The sequence below is a fragment of the Arvicola amphibius genome, chromosome 9 (genome assembly GCF_903992535.2).
Source record: "Arvicola amphibius chromosome 9, mArvAmp1.2, whole genome shotgun sequence".
NCBI lineage: Eukaryota > Metazoa > Chordata > Mammalia > Rodentia > Cricetidae > Arvicola > Arvicola amphibius.
Window position 1 is genome coordinate 37,390,110 of NC_052055.2, and position 16,210 is coordinate 37,406,319.

The 16,210-nt window shown below is 54.2% G+C and overlaps 1 protein-coding gene across 1 annotated transcript in view; it reads right to left on the reverse strand.

Annotated features, from left to right (window-relative positions):
* Nucleotides 1–16,210, reverse strand: part of Cacna1i (calcium voltage-gated channel subunit alpha1 I) — a 101,274-nt gene that overhangs the window by 23,557 nt on the left and 61,507 nt on the right. The window contains exons 9-22 of the mRNA XM_038342051.1: nucleotides 14,306–14,715; nucleotides 7,434–7,585; nucleotides 6,279–6,464; nucleotides 5,885–6,002; nucleotides 5,594–5,749; nucleotides 5,049–5,142; nucleotides 4,251–4,453; nucleotides 3,268–3,741; nucleotides 2,855–2,955; nucleotides 2,282–2,405; nucleotides 2,029–2,097; nucleotides 1,364–1,548; nucleotides 793–919; nucleotides 405–530 (exon numbers count right to left, since the gene is read on the reverse strand). Coding sequence (XP_038197979.1) covers nucleotides 405–530; nucleotides 793–919; nucleotides 1,364–1,548; nucleotides 2,029–2,097; nucleotides 2,282–2,405; nucleotides 2,855–2,955; nucleotides 3,268–3,741; nucleotides 4,251–4,453; nucleotides 5,049–5,142; nucleotides 5,594–5,749; nucleotides 5,885–6,002; nucleotides 6,279–6,464; nucleotides 7,434–7,585; nucleotides 14,306–14,715 — 2,525 coding nt within the window. The remainder of the gene's footprint in view (nucleotides 1–404; nucleotides 531–792; nucleotides 920–1,363; nucleotides 1,549–2,028; nucleotides 2,098–2,281; nucleotides 2,406–2,854; nucleotides 2,956–3,267; nucleotides 3,742–4,250; nucleotides 4,454–5,048; nucleotides 5,143–5,593; nucleotides 5,750–5,884; nucleotides 6,003–6,278; nucleotides 6,465–7,433; nucleotides 7,586–14,305; nucleotides 14,716–16,210) is intronic.

Consider the following 16,210-nt stretch of genomic DNA (forward strand, 5'->3'; position numbering starts at 1 on the left):
ACGCCAGGCCAAGAGACCTAATGGACTAGTCACCAGCTGAGTTTGTCTACTGGACGGTCATATTCCCATTTGACAGAAGAAGAAACTGAAGCTCAAGAAGAATATCCGTACCAAAACAAAACAAAACAAACAGCTGGGGTGTATGGCCAGGTGTGGATGGCTCTAAAGCCCCCATTACCAACCCTTGGGTGGGAAGGTAAGACCAGAGCCAGTGTTCATGAAGTACTAGCCAAGTTTCACGTGCGGGCAGATTCTGCACTCAGGATCCCAACCTCACACCTCCCGGGAACAGAGCTCCACCTCTACCCACTTTGCAGGATGGGAAACTCCTGCTCGGAAAGGGAAAAGGGTCTGTGGCAACAATGCAGGGCCCAAGCCGGACCCGTGACCCCCGAAGTGCTCACCTGGCCCAGGTTGTCAAAGTTGTACTTGTGATGCACCCAGCGATAGTTGGCGGCCACACAGTCAGATCGGTTGGTGATGTTGCGGGTGTCCACTCCCAGACAGTGGTAGAACTTCCCCTTGAACAGCTGTGCGCAAGGAGGGGAGGGCTGGTTGCTCGGGGTGAAGGAGGCACAATCAGAGGAGGGGAAGCTTCCCCAGGAACTGACCCACGCAACCCGCCCCTTGCTCAGTCAACCCAGGTTGGCTCTGCCTCCTACACCTGGCTCCCTCAAGACCACCTGAGTCCCCAAGTGAGTGAATACAGGTGCGGGGGCAGAGCGCACTGAGTGGGGGTAGGTATGAATAGGCTGGGCTCTTTGTCACCCCGCCAAGTGGGCACCCCCTCACCTGCACCCCCAGGATGCCGAAGATGATGAAGAAGGCACAGCAGATGAGCACAATGTTGCCGATGGGCTTAAGGGAGGAGATGAGCGTCTCTACCACCAGCTTCAAGCCAGGGGCCCGGCTAATGACCCTGCAGGCAGACAAGGAAGGACAGGGCACTGAGCCAACAGAGAGACAGTCCCAACTCAGTTTATAGCCACCAGGCCTCCTGAGAGGTGAGGTTCCAACAAGGAAATGAAGAGACAGTTGCCAGGTTACCTAGAATGGGGGTGAGCAGCGATCTCTACCTAGGTCAACACACAGAAGGACACTTGACCCCTCACCCAGTACCCATACGGTACACATTACACCCGAGAGATGGTAGTGAGCCACTCAGGAACACAGAGGAGGTAACACTATGGAAGCCATTTGAGCCCCTGCCCTAGGCTCTCTGGTTCCTCCCCAAGCAGTGTGGTATGCTTGGAGCTGCATTGCCAAGCCAGAGTGACGACCCACTTAGACTTGGGTAATTTCCCTACACGGCGCAGCCACCTTGTCCTACACTTACCCCCACGCATTGTGGCAGGGTCTTTACCTCAAAGGACGTAAGGTGCGCAGGAGTCGCAGGACGCGGAGGACTCCCAGGATCTTGGCTCCCCCCGCGGAGGCCACAGACACCACGATGTCAATGATGGACACAAAGACCAGGAAGCCGTCCAGCACATTCCAGCTGCTGCGTAAGTATGCCTGCTCGCCGAAGTACAGGCCCAGAGAAACCACCTGGGAACAGGGTAAGGGTCAAGCCCTGGGAACTGGAGGGGTCCAGAAGACTCCCCCAAGGGGCAGGACAACGGGAGGTCAGGTCCACTTCCTGTAAAGAGGTGATGGGTGGGGTGTGGCTCATGATGGTTCTTCTGAAGGCTGGTGATGGGCAGGAAGGAGCAGGTCTGGGCCCAGGGAAGGTTCCAAGCTATGGTCTCAGAGCATGACAATGAGCTTTCAATCCAAAGCCACCCACACTGGGAGCCCCCCAGGGTAATGCTTCTACCCAAATGTGCCCTTCTAACTGGGTTTAATAATTGGAGAAGAGAGGGGCACTGATCCCCTCTCATCCCAGAGCTCCGCCCAGGGTCTAGAGCCCAACAGGAGTGGCCCTCTGGGGCCTGTGGAATGTTGTTGAGCACCAGGCCAGCAGGAGGGGTGAGGCCTAAGCCAGGGGCTCCAGGTGGGAGTGGGAAGAATGCTGGTGAAGTCCACCACCTTCAGTGTCATCTCGCCCACGAAGATGGCTGTGAAGATGTAGTTAGACACCGTGAGGAAGATGCGCTCCTGAAAGAGTGGAGAAGCCATGAGTCCACGTCTTCCACCACTATCCGTGTGCCTAATCAGCCTCTGCTTCAGCCAGGAGCAGCTGCGATAGCTACCGCTAAGTGTCTGGCTTCCTGGGCTCCCCCACCTTGGCCATGCCCAGTGTTGAGACCCTCTTCCCAGCCCCAGGGCGGCAGCCACTCACAGTGCTCCCCGCCTCAATCTGGGGCCTCTCCAGGGCAATGGTGATGCAGTTGAGGAAGATGAAGGCCAAGACCACGTAGTCGAAGAGCTTGTGAGCAATGATGGTCTGACAGAGGATCCGGAACCTAAGAGGAAGTCAAGAAACCCCTGGAGGGTCAGTTCTCTGACCAGAAGGAAGACAGGACCAATACACACTCTCAGACCAGAATGGCTGAGAGGAAGGGATCCCTCTCCCTTCCTGTAGCCATTCAACAGGTGCCAACTTTACATCTGCCAAAGGTGCCCAACTGGAGCCTCCTCCCCAACCATATACCTATGTAATGAGGTCAACCAGCTGCCTCCAACAACCAACACAAAGGCCTCTTACGGGAAGGGCTCCATCTGAGCTTTCAGGCTGGATTATGCATCTGCCCAGGTTTGTGCCCAACACAGGAGATGCTCAGGAAAGCCGTCCAGGAGGGCCATCTGGACCCTCCCTTCCCTTGAAGACCCTTCTCTCTCTAGCATATGTAGGCACCCTTCCAAACATGTCACCCTCGACCTCTGGTCCTCACCCCAGCCAGCCACCACTCACTTGTTCTCAGGGGAGAAGAGGTAGACAGACCAATCCTCACGGACTTCACACCAGTCAGGCTTGTAGACATCGATCATCTTGCGGACCCGGAAACACAGGGTCTGGCAAGGCAAGGAACTGGGTGCCAGGGTTGGTGGTGCGCAGAGCGGCCCATCTCTTCCCACTCTGCCAGCCACCAAAGGGGCAGGGGGCACAGGGGATGAACTCTGAACTCTTACCCCAGACCCCAACCAAAGGATTTCAAAAGTAGGTCCAGGGTGGGCAGTTCTAGCCCCGCCCTCCAGCTCCGCCCTCCAGCCCCACCCACCATTCCAGGTCAACCCAAAACCATGTCCCTTGAATCTGCCTCTTCCAGCCCTGCAGGCTGCTTTTACAATCCAGTTTCTCAAGAGTCCTGCCCAGTCCCAACTCACGTAGTCGATCTCCTCCTCGTCTTCCCCACGGTCGCGGCGGTCATCCATCTTGGTAAAGACATCCTTGGCGATGTTCGGCATTCTGCCATTGCAATCTTCATGCCCTGGAGCCTGCCCCGCTGCCCTCCAAACAGTCCGTGAGTGAGCGCCCACTACGGGCACCAGCTCTGCCAGATCCACCGAGTCTCTGGTATCGAGGGACAGCGTCCGGCGGTGGTGGCGATGACGGTGTGCAAGGTGGGGTCCATGGTGAGCATGGTGGGCATGCGGGGCATGCAAAGGTGCAGTGCGGCATGGCGCCTCCTCCCGGGCTCCCTCACAGGTCCTGGCGCAGCTGCCACCATGCTCCCCCGACAGCAGGGACTCGTGCTCAGCTGAGGGTGGCTTGTGCTTCAGGCTGTTCCAGCTGGAGCGGCGGCTGGCCCAGGTCCCGCTACGTCCCCAGGGCCCATAGTAGGAGCTCCGGGAGCTGGACTGCGGAGAGGCCCAGGCTTGGATCAGCAGTCACCCACACCGTAATCTAGCACCAAGGCCCGAACCTCCTGCAAGCCATGCTAGAGTGAGCCCACCCACGCCAGGGTACGACTGGCATTAAACCCCCTCCTTCTTTGAGGAAAGCATATAGTAAATAAGGGTCTGCTTTACAGGTAAGGAAACTGAGGCTCGGGAAAAGGTGATAATTTGCTTGCTTTTACACAGCTCAGAGGTGGCAGAGGCCAGATTAAATTTCCAGTTGGCCTCACCTCCAGTCAATACACTGTTGCCAAGATGAAATCCCAGGTCTCTCCACCAGACCACAGCCTTTTTCATTCCAGCTACCAAGACCTGTTCTGGCACAGAGCACCCAGAACTGCCATAAACACAGACCCTGCCTGGTTTAGACTAGATAGTAGGGTACCCTAGCCAGGGCACTTCCTACCACGGTCCCTCAGGGCCTTCCACCTCCAGCAGGAAACATCCATCACAGCACCCACAAGACTCACCAAGGAACGCTGGTCGTAGCTCATCCTGCCCAGTGACATGACACTGCTTTTGCGGGAGTCGAGGGCCACCAGTACCGGGTCTGGCTGCAGTGAGAGGCGGGGGGCAGGGCCCATGGCACCAGCAGGACCCAGATGCCCACCCAGGGGGAGGCTAGGGTCCAGATGTCCATTGGGTGTCATAGGTATCGGGCAGAGCTTGAGATCTGGAGGTGTGAGATGAAGACAGCAGACAGACAGACAGACATAAGCCAACCAGAAGGAGATGTATGTAGATGGAGAGCTTTTTCTGGGGAGACATCCTTGACCAGGAAATCCTGGAGGTTGCCACCTACTTCACATGCCTTCCTCCATCCTCCTTGCAAGGCTGTTTATTTACTTCTTCATGAACCCTTCCTTCTGTTCTGGGGCCAGCCTAGACCTCTACCCAGCAGGAGAACCTCACTCCCGTGCTCACAGGCAGACACTGTCTTCTTGGGTTACCCTGGCCACTGGGCTTGGTTGGAGAAGGCTACCCCAGTGGTAGCAGACATAACCAGAACACAGGCTACATCCTAAAACACTGGGGCTTTAACTCAGGGTCCCATGTGGGAAGGGCAGCAGGTGGGCTTTCTAGGGGAACTCAGGAGGTCTGTGAATGTCCATTTCTGAAACCACGCATCTCTTTTAGATAAAATTGTAAAAAACAGACCAGTGGCAATCCCTGAGCCTAGGCTTCATGGGGAAGCCATCGTACCCTATGCCCACCCGGGAATCTACGGAAGGCTCCTGACCCTGAGTGGAAAGTGGACGTGTGCTTACCCCCACTACTGTCCAGGCCCTCTGTGAGCTTGTCAAATTCCTCCATGTTGGATGAACTCTGGTCCTCGTCAGAGTAAGAGCGATTAGCATCACCCTGGGAAATCAGCTCACATTGGCACAGGTCGGCTCTGCCTTTTCCTACCCTACCCTTGGGATTTTTCAATGGGTGCTTCCACCCTCCTTTTACAGATGGGGAAACTGGTTCAGAACAGGGACCTGTGAGGTTAGTGAGGACATAAGCCACAAAGCCCAGTCTTCCTGACCTCCAGGACTCCCCAAAGCCTCACAGATGGAGGGAGAGGCAGGCTCTGGAAAGCCAGGTCTTGGGGGCTTTAGAATCTGAGGTAGAGAAGGCTCCTGGAGGAGAAGTGGGAATCCTGGATGCAGCTTCCATTTGCTTCCAGGATCAGAATGGGAAGCTTGCTGCCTCAGACAGCTCTACTTCAGGGGGACATTACTTGCTAAAATTATGAGCTGGTACTTATCCCCCCAACCAGGCTCCCTGTCCCCTGCCCAGTGAGTGACCTGCCCAGGGCGATAGTTACCTCAGCCTGGAAGCCCTCTACCAGAATGGCCACCAAGAGATTGAAGAGTACATAATTGCCAAAGGTCATAAGAGCAACAAAGTAGAGGGAGGCCCATGGAGTGGTGGAGGCCATGCCATTATAGAGGACAACGTTCCAGTCCTCCTGCGTGAGGATCTGTCGAGAAGGATACAATTCAGCCCTGGAATCTTCCCAAGCCCAGGCTGTTAGCCTAAGACCCTCCAGGACCTGCCATCTAGATGTTTCTCCCTACGAACCCCTGAAATCCATGAGCTGTCAGCTATTACTCACCTGGAACACTGTGACAATGGCCCACAGTAAGGAATCAAAGTTCTTCCTGTCAGGGACTGTGTCTCCTGTGTCTGTGCGGAGGCTGAATTTGCAGCCGAAGATATGCATCCCAAGGATGCTGTGCAAGAGAAGGAAGTGGCTCGTGAGACTTAGCACACTGAGCTCTCTGCAACTGCCGAGATCACCCAGAGCCAGAAGAGAGGGCGATCTCAAGTCCATGTTAATAGAGGGGAATGTTGAGGTTCAGGTGAAGGACCTGCCCAGAGCCCTCAGGGTTGAGTGATGGGGCTGGGTTCACAGCCAGATCCTCCCTCCATCAGTCACCACATCCCAGGCTCATGCCACAGCCCCTATCAGGTTCCCCAGTGATAAGTCCTGGCTGGGCAGGGCGCACCTGAAGATGAAGATGAAGAGCATGAGCAGCATGCAGAAGGTGGCCACGTTGTCCATGGTCTTCATGAGCACCACGAGCTGGCGCCGCAGCGCCGGCATGAAGCGCACCAGCTTCAGCACCCGCAGCAGCCGGAAGGTGCGCAGCACCGACAGGCCTCCATCCGCCTGCCCCACGATTTCCCAGATGCTGCAGCCAGTGTTGGGGGGAGGCAGAGGGGTCAGTGGGAGGCCAAGAGAACGGGAAGATGGAAGAGGTAGACAGGGCAAGGAGGACAGAGAAACAGCTTGCATCATCCATCCATCCATCTAATAAATGGTGCTGGGTGCTACTCCACAGCACCCCTTAAATCAGGGTTTCTTAGCTAGGAGCCCATGGGTCCTACATCAAGAAGCTTGTGGCTCTCGAATTGGTGAGATACCTGAGCAGGTCAAGAAGCTTGGAACCAAGCTTGATGACCTGAGTTCAATCCTTAGGACCCACATAGTAGGAGAGCAGTGACTCCTGCCAAGTTGTCCTCTGACCTGCACACACACACGCACACGCACACACACACACACGCACACGCACACATACACACGTGCATATGCACACTTGTGAAGAAGGACAAAGAGGCCAGGTGGTGGTGGTGCACGCCTTTAATCCCAGCACTCGGGAGGCAGATATAGATGGATCTCTGTGAGTTCGAGGCCAGCCTGTCTACAGAGTGAGTTCCAGAACAGGCTCCAAAGCTGCACAGAGAAACCCTGTCTCAAAAAAAATTAAAAAAAAAAAAGACATCGAGAAGGCAGCAGTCTTTGTCTAAAGCCTCACAAGGCTCTGGACGTCACTGTCCTCTCTTTGAGGTTGCGTGCTTCTTTTGATTATGAACATCAACAACAAATTTTATGGGCAATCAGAATAGCTAATATCTTCAGGTGGCATAGTGATTGATGTAGCCATTTCTGTATTTCCAACCCCTGTTTGGAACTCGGTGGCCTCAGACTCACTGCGACCCCGATTGAGCGCATTAATGCGGAGGCATATATTACTAAATGACCAGCTTATTCGGTATTTGTCAGTAATAGTTTCCTTTGTCATTCAGAGGCTTCCTGTGCTATCAGGGCTTGGGGCTCTCACTCCCGCTCCTCTGCTTTGAGGTGGCAGTAGTGTGGTTACCTGATGATGACAATGATGCTGTCAAAGATGTTGTAAGGGTTTCGCAGGTAGTCGAAGAGCCCAAAGGCAGCCAGCTTCAGGATCATCTCCAGGGCAAACATGCTGGTGAAGACGACATTACAGATCTCCAGAATGTTGGTCAGCTCCTCGGGCTGTGGGATGTAGGGTGAAGAACGTGTGACCCTGGCGCATGCCTGTCATTGCACCGTAGTCTTCAGGGCTTCTTAGCTGTACTACCTTTGGATCCTGGGGTGGTGTCTGCTAAGGAGTGAGGCAGCCCACAAGCGGTGCTGGTGCTGTGCACCGGGAGGCATTACGCTACCCATGCTACAGATGGGCCAGCCGCTCACCCACTGCCAGGAAGTAGAAATCAAAAGACAGGGTACCTACTGCATGCCAGGCACAACCCTAGGCACAGGACATCTCCACAGTGGCTCTCGGGGAACACCAAGAAGATCAAGGGAAGTGTCCAGAGTCACTAGCTGGTGGCAGTGGACCCCCATTCTTCAACCACAGGCCTCGCTCTACCCCTGGAGCTATTTCTCTCAGGGTTTTAAGAGACGGGTAGCAGCTTAAAATGGAACCACTGAGGACCCTGCTTTGAAACAGATAGTGCCATGGGGATAAGAAGGATGGACCCAGGCATGGCCCCTGCCTCTGACCCCCCGTCCTTATCCACGAGCAAGGTGTAGAAGACACAGCCTATGGCTAAGGGTGAAGCAAAGAGGCTCTCCTCTCCATAGTGAAGGGCCTCGTGCTCAAGGGGACACCAATGGCTCCTGCCTGAATCCTAGAAAAAGAATGGGCCACTTATTCCTCCATCACTGAACCTCAAAGCCTGATAGGCCACCGCTGACCTTTCCATTTGAGAAGTAAGGGAACTGGCTGAGTGCTGGGGACTGGCTTACACGGAACCACCCAGCAGGAATAGCAGACTGGACTCCGTTGCAGCACACAGAAACTCTGCCTGAACCAGCCCATCCACTCATTCATTCATTTGGTTCCTCCTGGGTGCATCACATAGGTCTTCCAAGAGCCCACTCTGTGCTGGACCTTTATGTTCCTGTGGGGGGCCAGGGGATGCCCACTCTCATTGGTAGAGTCCCACAAATCACCCCAAAACAAAGCAAGCCAATAGCCACCAACGCTGGCAAAGCTAAGCTTGGGAGACAGTGCTGGGGAGTCAGGCAGTCTCCTGGAGGAAGTCAAAGAAGAGAGCCAGTGACATGGAGAACAGAGCAGGCTAACCAAGCCAAACTCCCAGCCAGGGCAAGGGCTGGGAGGCAGGCAGGTGCAATGACAGCAAGCCATCCCCCACCCTGCCGGCACCTAACTCCAAGCTCAGGCCTTCCACCGAGCAGCAGGGAACCCCAGGGGCCCAACTTTGATTCCATATGATTTACAAGAAGAAAGAAAAATTTATGCAGCCACCAGCTTCCCATCTAGTGCCCAGGAAATCCAATAAAACTGCCAGTTCCTCTCAAGTCCAGATAAAAGGAGAGGGACCTATTTCAATCCACAATTACATTTGACTCGCAAAGCGCAAGATGAGCAGGACCCTGAGAAGGCCGTGGGACGGAAGGACTCTGATGCTGTTTACTCAGCCTCCACCCAAACCATATCTTTGGAGATGAGAAGGGTGGCTGCTGACGGGTCCGTGATGGCCATCCGCTGGCTCTCAGCCGCACACAATGTGTACATGTTCCCTCCAACTGTGCTCGCGCCACGGCGCTTCAGAAAGGTCACTCTCTCGCCTCCCTCCGCCCCCGCAACAGCCTTGTCTCCAGGCAGCGCACACCTGTTAATCTCTCTCTAATGGACCATCTATCACTCCCAAGAGCATTTTTCTGGGAGAGAGGCAGGCTAAGAGAGAGGCAGACAGATGAATATAGACACCACCAGTGGGAGGCCAAGCGGGGGATGGAAGGGACGAGGCAGAGATGCAGAGAGATGGAAGCCGGGTGGATGGACAGACAGACAGGAATATGGAGAGCACAGAGCAGAGGCGAAAGCCCTGGTGAAGATGTAAGGAAGGTGGTCTTGGGACCTGGCTCAGTCGGTGGAGTGCTTGCCTAACATGCACGAGGTCCTAAGTGCAATCACCACACCCAATAACTGTAATCTTAGCACGGCAGAGGTTGGTAGCAGGAGGATCAGAAGTTCAAGGTCATTGTTGACTATATATTGAGTTCAAGGCCAACCTGGGCTACCTGATATCCTATTTCGAGGGAGTGGGGAGGAAAGGGGTGGATTGAAACACAGCGATAAGGTAGAAATCAGAGACACGCCAGGAGAGACAACACAAAAATCACAGACAGACGGACAGGCAGACAGAACAACAGATAATGAGAAGTCTAATGTCTAACACGCTCCCTGTGAAAGCAGGTGGTCCAGGCAGAAAACACCAGCGTACATGTAACAGAACATATAGGGGGCTCATTCTGGCCCAGCGCTGGGCTTTAACAGTCCCTGGCTGTCCAGTCCCTGGCCACCTCTATAGGGGTAGATAAAAGGACATACAAGGGTCTTTGAACCATCCAGGAACCCTCAAGCCCAGTCTAGCACCATGGTGACAATGGCAGCAGGTGTCAGCTAAGTTCCTCCTGGGGGCAGGTGTGCGAAGCACTTTCTAAGTGCCTATCATCTAAACTCCAATCTTGCCCACACTGAGCCCATTTAGTAGTTAGGAAACACATGGCTCAGACAGAGGTGAAGGCTCAGGGTCAGAGTCAGGGTCATGGCCAGGCCAAGATGGAGTCCACTCTGGAGTCGTGCCTCTTCCCTCTCCTGTGAACCGAGTGCCATCACCTGGACACGTTTTAGAAGAACTCCGTTCAGCACACAGGTTATTCCCCTGCTTAAAGCCTTCCCTGGATCCCCACTGCACAGGGTAGAAGTGTCCTTGAGGCCCTCGGTGGACAAGCAGCCCTGCTTGCCCCACAGGCTGTCCAACTCAACGCCATCTCTTCCAGGACGCCCTCCCTGGCTGCAGCCCATGTTAGTGCCTCCCTCTCTCTCTCTCTCTCTCTCTCTCTCTCTCTCTCTCTCTCTCTCTCTCTCTCTCTCTCCCTCATGAGGTCCTCACAGAGTTAAAACTTCAGGCACCAAACCATCCCATAATTCTCTTCCCAGAGTCACCCTAAGCCTGGTTTATGTTTCCTTCACAGGAGCTACCCAATGAGCTTTGAGTCACCCACAGCTGGTGGGGAGGTCTTGAACACATTCCCGTGGGAGCTAAAACCAAAACGATCCTACATCCTAGAATGGGGCAGCCCTAAGCTGGGGGGGACCCCTTCCTGGTGCCCATTCCATTGAAGCCTCTGCTTTTCACTCTGCCTTGACCAGCCTTCACTGAGGCCAGGATGAGGCTTTGGGGTGGCCCTGCCCAGCTTGAGAGGAGGCCCAGGTCTAGTCAGAGAGACATTAAGGCAGGGTCACCCCAAAGCCTCTGAGTGTCTTCCTGGCATGTGCCCCACATTTGTAGTGCTCATCCACAGCTGCCCTCTGCACCCCAGAGCCAGTCCTGCTGGCTGCTTGCCAAGTCACCTGGGCAGCCTATTCACCTTCCTCAGTTTCCCCAATTGCCCCCATCTTCCCAGGAGAGATGAAACACATCCCCAGCTCGCCCTCCAGGGCTTCTGTGAAGATGAAGCCTGGAATTCAAGTCAACCTGACTCTCCTTATGGTTCCACAACTCAACCAGAGGTTACCCAAGGGTGTGGGCTTCTCAGGTCTCCCGGGTCTCCTTGGACTTGGATTTCTTTTTTTTTTTTTTTTTCAGTGCTGGGAATTGAACCCAGCACATGCTAGGCAAGTGCTCTGCCATCAAGATACCCTGTCCTTGTTGGTCATTCTCTCTGTCTTCATGAAACACAGGCAGGTCCATAACTGGCTGACATCCTTTCACCTGTGAACTCCTTCCAGGCCAGGCCCTACACGGAATATCCATGCTATACAGAGCCTGAACAAATAAATTGCTCATGGTGCTGGCCAGCCATTATTTGAGCAGCAGTGGCCATACTATAGCCCATGAGCATCTGTACTGAGCTCCCTATAATTAGAGAGGCAGGGGTGACAAGCCAGGACCTCAGCGCCTGTCCCCTTGCAAGTGGTACCCAGAGTTCTCTGCAGGCCTGGGTGGGGTGCAGGGCCCAGTGGAGGCAGGGGAAAAGAACCCATGACCCTCTCCCCTTTTTCATTGTATGCCATCTGCAGTCCTGGGCCACCTCTCACTGTGGGGCCACCTCAGTGGGGGATGCTCGAAATAAACCTGGGGGCGGATCAGTTTCCCGCAGAGAGATGTCTGAGAGCCCAGGGCGAGGAACAAAAATACCAGCGGGCTCTGCACAGAGCTCAGCTGAACAATGGCTGCCACTCGGTACTGCTTTAAAAAGCATGGTTTAAAAACACTTCCTCCTCCTCGCTTCTTCTTTAATTAATTTTTGAGGCTCCAGACAGTGGATGGGAAACTCACCCAGGCTGGTGGCAGAAGGCTTAGACAAAAGGCCTGCTAGTAGTCATGGAGTCATGAATGCCTACTAGAGAACCAGAATTCACACGTTTGCCCTTCCCGGTCGTGTGTGTGTGTGTATGTGTGTGTTGGATATGTGTGTGTTGGGTATGGGTGTATTGGGTGTGGGTGTGTGTTGGGCATGTATGGGGGGGTGTTGGGTGTGTGTTGGGTGTGTGTTGTGTGTGTGTTGTGTGTGTATTGGGTGTGTGTGTTGGGGGTGTGTGTCGGGTGTGTGTGTGTTGAGTGTGTGTGTGTGTGTGTGTTGGGTGTGTGTGTTGGGGGTGTTGTGTATGTGTGTGTGTGTTGGGTGTGTGTGTGTTGGGTGTGTGTGTTGGGTGTGTGTGTTGGGTATGTGTGTTGGGTGTGTGTGTTGGGTATGTGTGTTGGGTGTGTATGTGTGTGTATTGGGTGTGTGTGTGGAGGGAGGGGTGTCTGGCTTTTCTGTAGATAGAGACCCTAGCTAGGTAAGCATGTGACTTTCCCAGGACCACCTGTCCATCAGCAGCAGAACCACGGTTGAAATCCGGACCATGAATGAAGGATATGGCCCCCGAGTAGCGGCCTTCCAAGTGTGAAAACAGGAAGCCATGACGCTAGCCTGGAAAATATTTGTGAGGACTCGGGGACACCTTGCTCTCTCTAGGCCTAGAGCTTACTAAATTCCCAGTACATGATCTGCCTCGGAGGGAGACAGGGTAGACCCTACACTTGGGAGGAGCCTCTTCCAGCCATGTGGGGACTCCAGGTAGGAGGCAACTGCACACCACGTGACTTCTGCTGTACCAATGGGAAAAGCTCCAGCAGAGTTAGAAAGTTTGGGGCCCAACAAGGTAGTTCCACAGATAAAGATCAACAAATGGTTGAATTTTTTTTTCGAGGCAGGGTTTTTTGAGTAGCCCTGGTTGTCCTAGAACAAGCTCTCAAGACTAGGATGGTCTCAAATTCAGAGATCCTCCTGCCTCTGCGTCCCAAGTGCGGGGATTAAAGGCATGTGCTATTGTGGCCAGCTCAAAACAATTTTTTAAAGGAAATAAGCCTGCTCAAATGAGATATGGCAGGGTCAAGAGGTGAGCCAGAAAAGACCATGAGCATACTCATGTAGAGACCGTGACTGGTCTGAGGTCAAGCAGGGGGGCAAAGGAAGAGCTGCCTCTGCTGTCGTGCTGCCTTAGAGGGGCTTCAAAAATCAGAGGCCAGTGGGGTTCAAATAAACCCACCAGCGAGAAAGAACCCTGATTTGTGGCATCTGCCAAGTTCCATGGTATAAATTCTTTCCCCGGAATCCATCTCAAACAAGCAACTATTTGACAACTGCTTGCTACATTCCCAGGTGTGAGAAAACTGGTGCTCACCAGCTGATTCCAGCAAGCCAGAGACAGCGCCCACTCTGGGAGAGCAGGGCGTAGACACCAGAGCCAGGCGCCAGAGAGCTCTTCCCCCAGCACCTTCCCCAGGAGCGTAAGCCCAGCTGGGTCCCCTGCACTCTGAAAGTCTAGGGCCTTGAGGCAAAGTATAGTCCTCTCCTCTCACCAGCTTCTCCCTGCAGAGATCCCACCCAGCAGCCCTCCCCAAAGATCTTCTTAATTAAGTCAGAATAGCTGGCAAACCTGCAGTACCAACCGAGTGTCGGGTGGCAGCCCCAGGGGCCACATTTAACTAAATTGAATGAAGCCTGTGCTTGGTGAGCTGATGAGCAGAGAAATGAAGAGTGTGTAGCCCCTCTAGGCACAGGGGAGGGCTCTGCAGGATGACGATGACACCACAGCCAAGGGGGCTCCGAATCCAATTCCTGCCGGGGTGTCAATCTTGCCACGGTAGGTGGGTTCGAGCCGGCTGCTAGCTATCTCTGGGACCTCAGGTCAGTAAGCCTGGCATTGCCAGCTGGGAAATGGGGGTGCCCCACCAAGCTGAGGAGCAGGCCAAGGAAGCCACACCCTCCAAAAAGGACTAGTGGACAGGAGCCAGGAAATAGGGTTACTCCAAATGGAGCCAGCATTTGACAGGCTGTTACCCCAGGAGTGCCCTATGGGCTGCAGACTTCCGGGCAGAATAGGAGGAAAAGAAGCAGGCAGCCTCTGAGTTGAGTTCCAACCCCATGAAGTCTTATCCTACCTGTGAACCACATTCATCATCCAGTCATTCTAAAGATACCCAAGAGCATCTACCCCTGAGTGTTGCCTTGGGCAAGGCTTTGAAGCCATATAGAAGAATTAGACTACCCTAGCCAGGGTCAAGGAGATACATGTGGTGGGCTCAGTCTGGTCTGGGTGTGCCCCTCCAGCCAACCTGAACCCAATGCTCCACACTGGCATGCTTCTCCCTATTCCCCACCTGGCCCAAGCCCTGTACCCTCACTGGCCTGTTCATGGTGCTCGATGCCCATGCTGACAGTGTTGACCAGGATGGCCATCATGATGCCTCTGTTGAAGTACTTGCTGTCCACGATGCCCCGCAGCTTGGCTCGTGTCTCTCTCCACACATCACCACACAGTCGGGCTGCCCCATCCTCCTGCTTCTCCTCCTTCCCCAAGCCTGAGGAGGCCCCATCCTCACTGCTCTGGGGTCCATCCCCGTCGGCTTCAGCCTCCGCGGAGTCACCAGAGCCCGAGCCTTCCTGGCCTGAGTCTGTGCTGCCCAGGCCTGAGGGCCGCCTGCCTGCCTCATGCTGGCAGCGTGGGCAACTGCTAGGGTCAGAGGTCAGAAGAGCAGAGATGGGCTGCACCAGAGTGTGGGGCGTAGGGTCCAGGGGACTGTGTCGTGGGCACAGCTCTGAAAAACAGACAGGGAGCAGCATTAGTGTCCAAACCAGGTCCCCAGCTGCCCGAGGGACACTACCTGAAGCAAGTGAAGTCCACCTGGTGGGCCTGGTGGGAAAACATTTTATTTTATTTCCATCTGGGCTTTGTCCCTGTACAGAAGCAGGGATGGAGCACCCACCTGCCAAAGTTGCAAGAGGATTGTCTTCACGAAACATGTGGCAGGCTCACCACAGTGCCTGGCACCTCAGTCCGTGCTAACTCTTGGTCATCTTTGACCTTAACTTTGGGCCAGTCACTCAACAGACCTTCCCAGGCACAGTTATAGGGATCTGGAGACCACAGGTCTGCGTGGAAAGTGGACGCCGCTCAGAGGAAGCTATGGTAGCTTTGGCCCCCACTTTGCTCATCTGTGTGAAGTTCTCAGGGAGGAGGCACAGCCCCAGACAGAGGCAACCTCGTACTCTGGGCTCCCAGGACTTCCCTTCATACAAAAGTCAGGCTACATGGGGACATGGGCAGGAAGGATCACAGCAGATGGGGTCTGTGGCCCCCATAATCTTATAGGGAGTGGCACTATTACAAGGTGTGGCTTTGTTGGAGTGGGAATGGCCTTGTTAGAGGAAGTGTGTCACTGTGGAGGTGAGCTTTGAGGTTTCCTATGCTAGTGTCTCAGTCAACTTCCTGATGCCTTCTGATAAAGCTGTAGCCAGCAGCATGTCTGCCGTGCTCCCAACCATGCTCCTCACCATGATGAGAATGGACTGAACCTCTAAACTGTAAGTAAGTCACCCCCATTAAATGTTTTCCTTATAAGAGTTGCCGCTGTGCCCATGGTGTCTCTTCACTCCAACAGAAACCTTGACTAAGACAGTGTCTGAGGCTTTCAATGCTGGGCTAGCCTTGAATCGCCTGGGCTAGCCTTGGATCTGTAAGCCAATTCAAAGAGATGTCGGGAGGCTTCCCTCCAGCTGGTTTGGTTTCTTTTTATTTCTTTTTTTTTTTCTCTGTTTAGCCCTGGCTGTCCTAGAACTCATTCTGTAGACCAGGCTGGCCTCAAACTCAGAGATCTACCTGCCTCTACCTCCCAAATACTAGGATTAAAGGCATGTGCCACCATGCCTGGCTGGCTTCTTATTTATGCTTTCCTATATCGTAGTGACATAAGCACATTTTGCTTGAATAAGACAAAGAAAAAAGCACTAATGGGAAAGAAAAGCAGGAACTCCTGCATTTTTCCACACCGGCTTCCAAATACTGCAAAGCAACCAGATGCCCGAGCCACTCTGTCCAGCCTTGGAGAACCAAAGCCCTGCTCAGCCACATCACTACTAGACTCAGGAAGGGAGAAGGTCTGGAGGCCCGAGGGGTGGAGGAACTAAAAATGTGAAGAGCTTCCCCCCACAGAGTTCCAGGGTGAGGGTGGTGCAACAGCAAGAAGCCCTCCTAATACTCACACCCCAGGAAGGTAAGAGCCTCGCCCAGACCCCAGCTCCCCTCTCCACTTG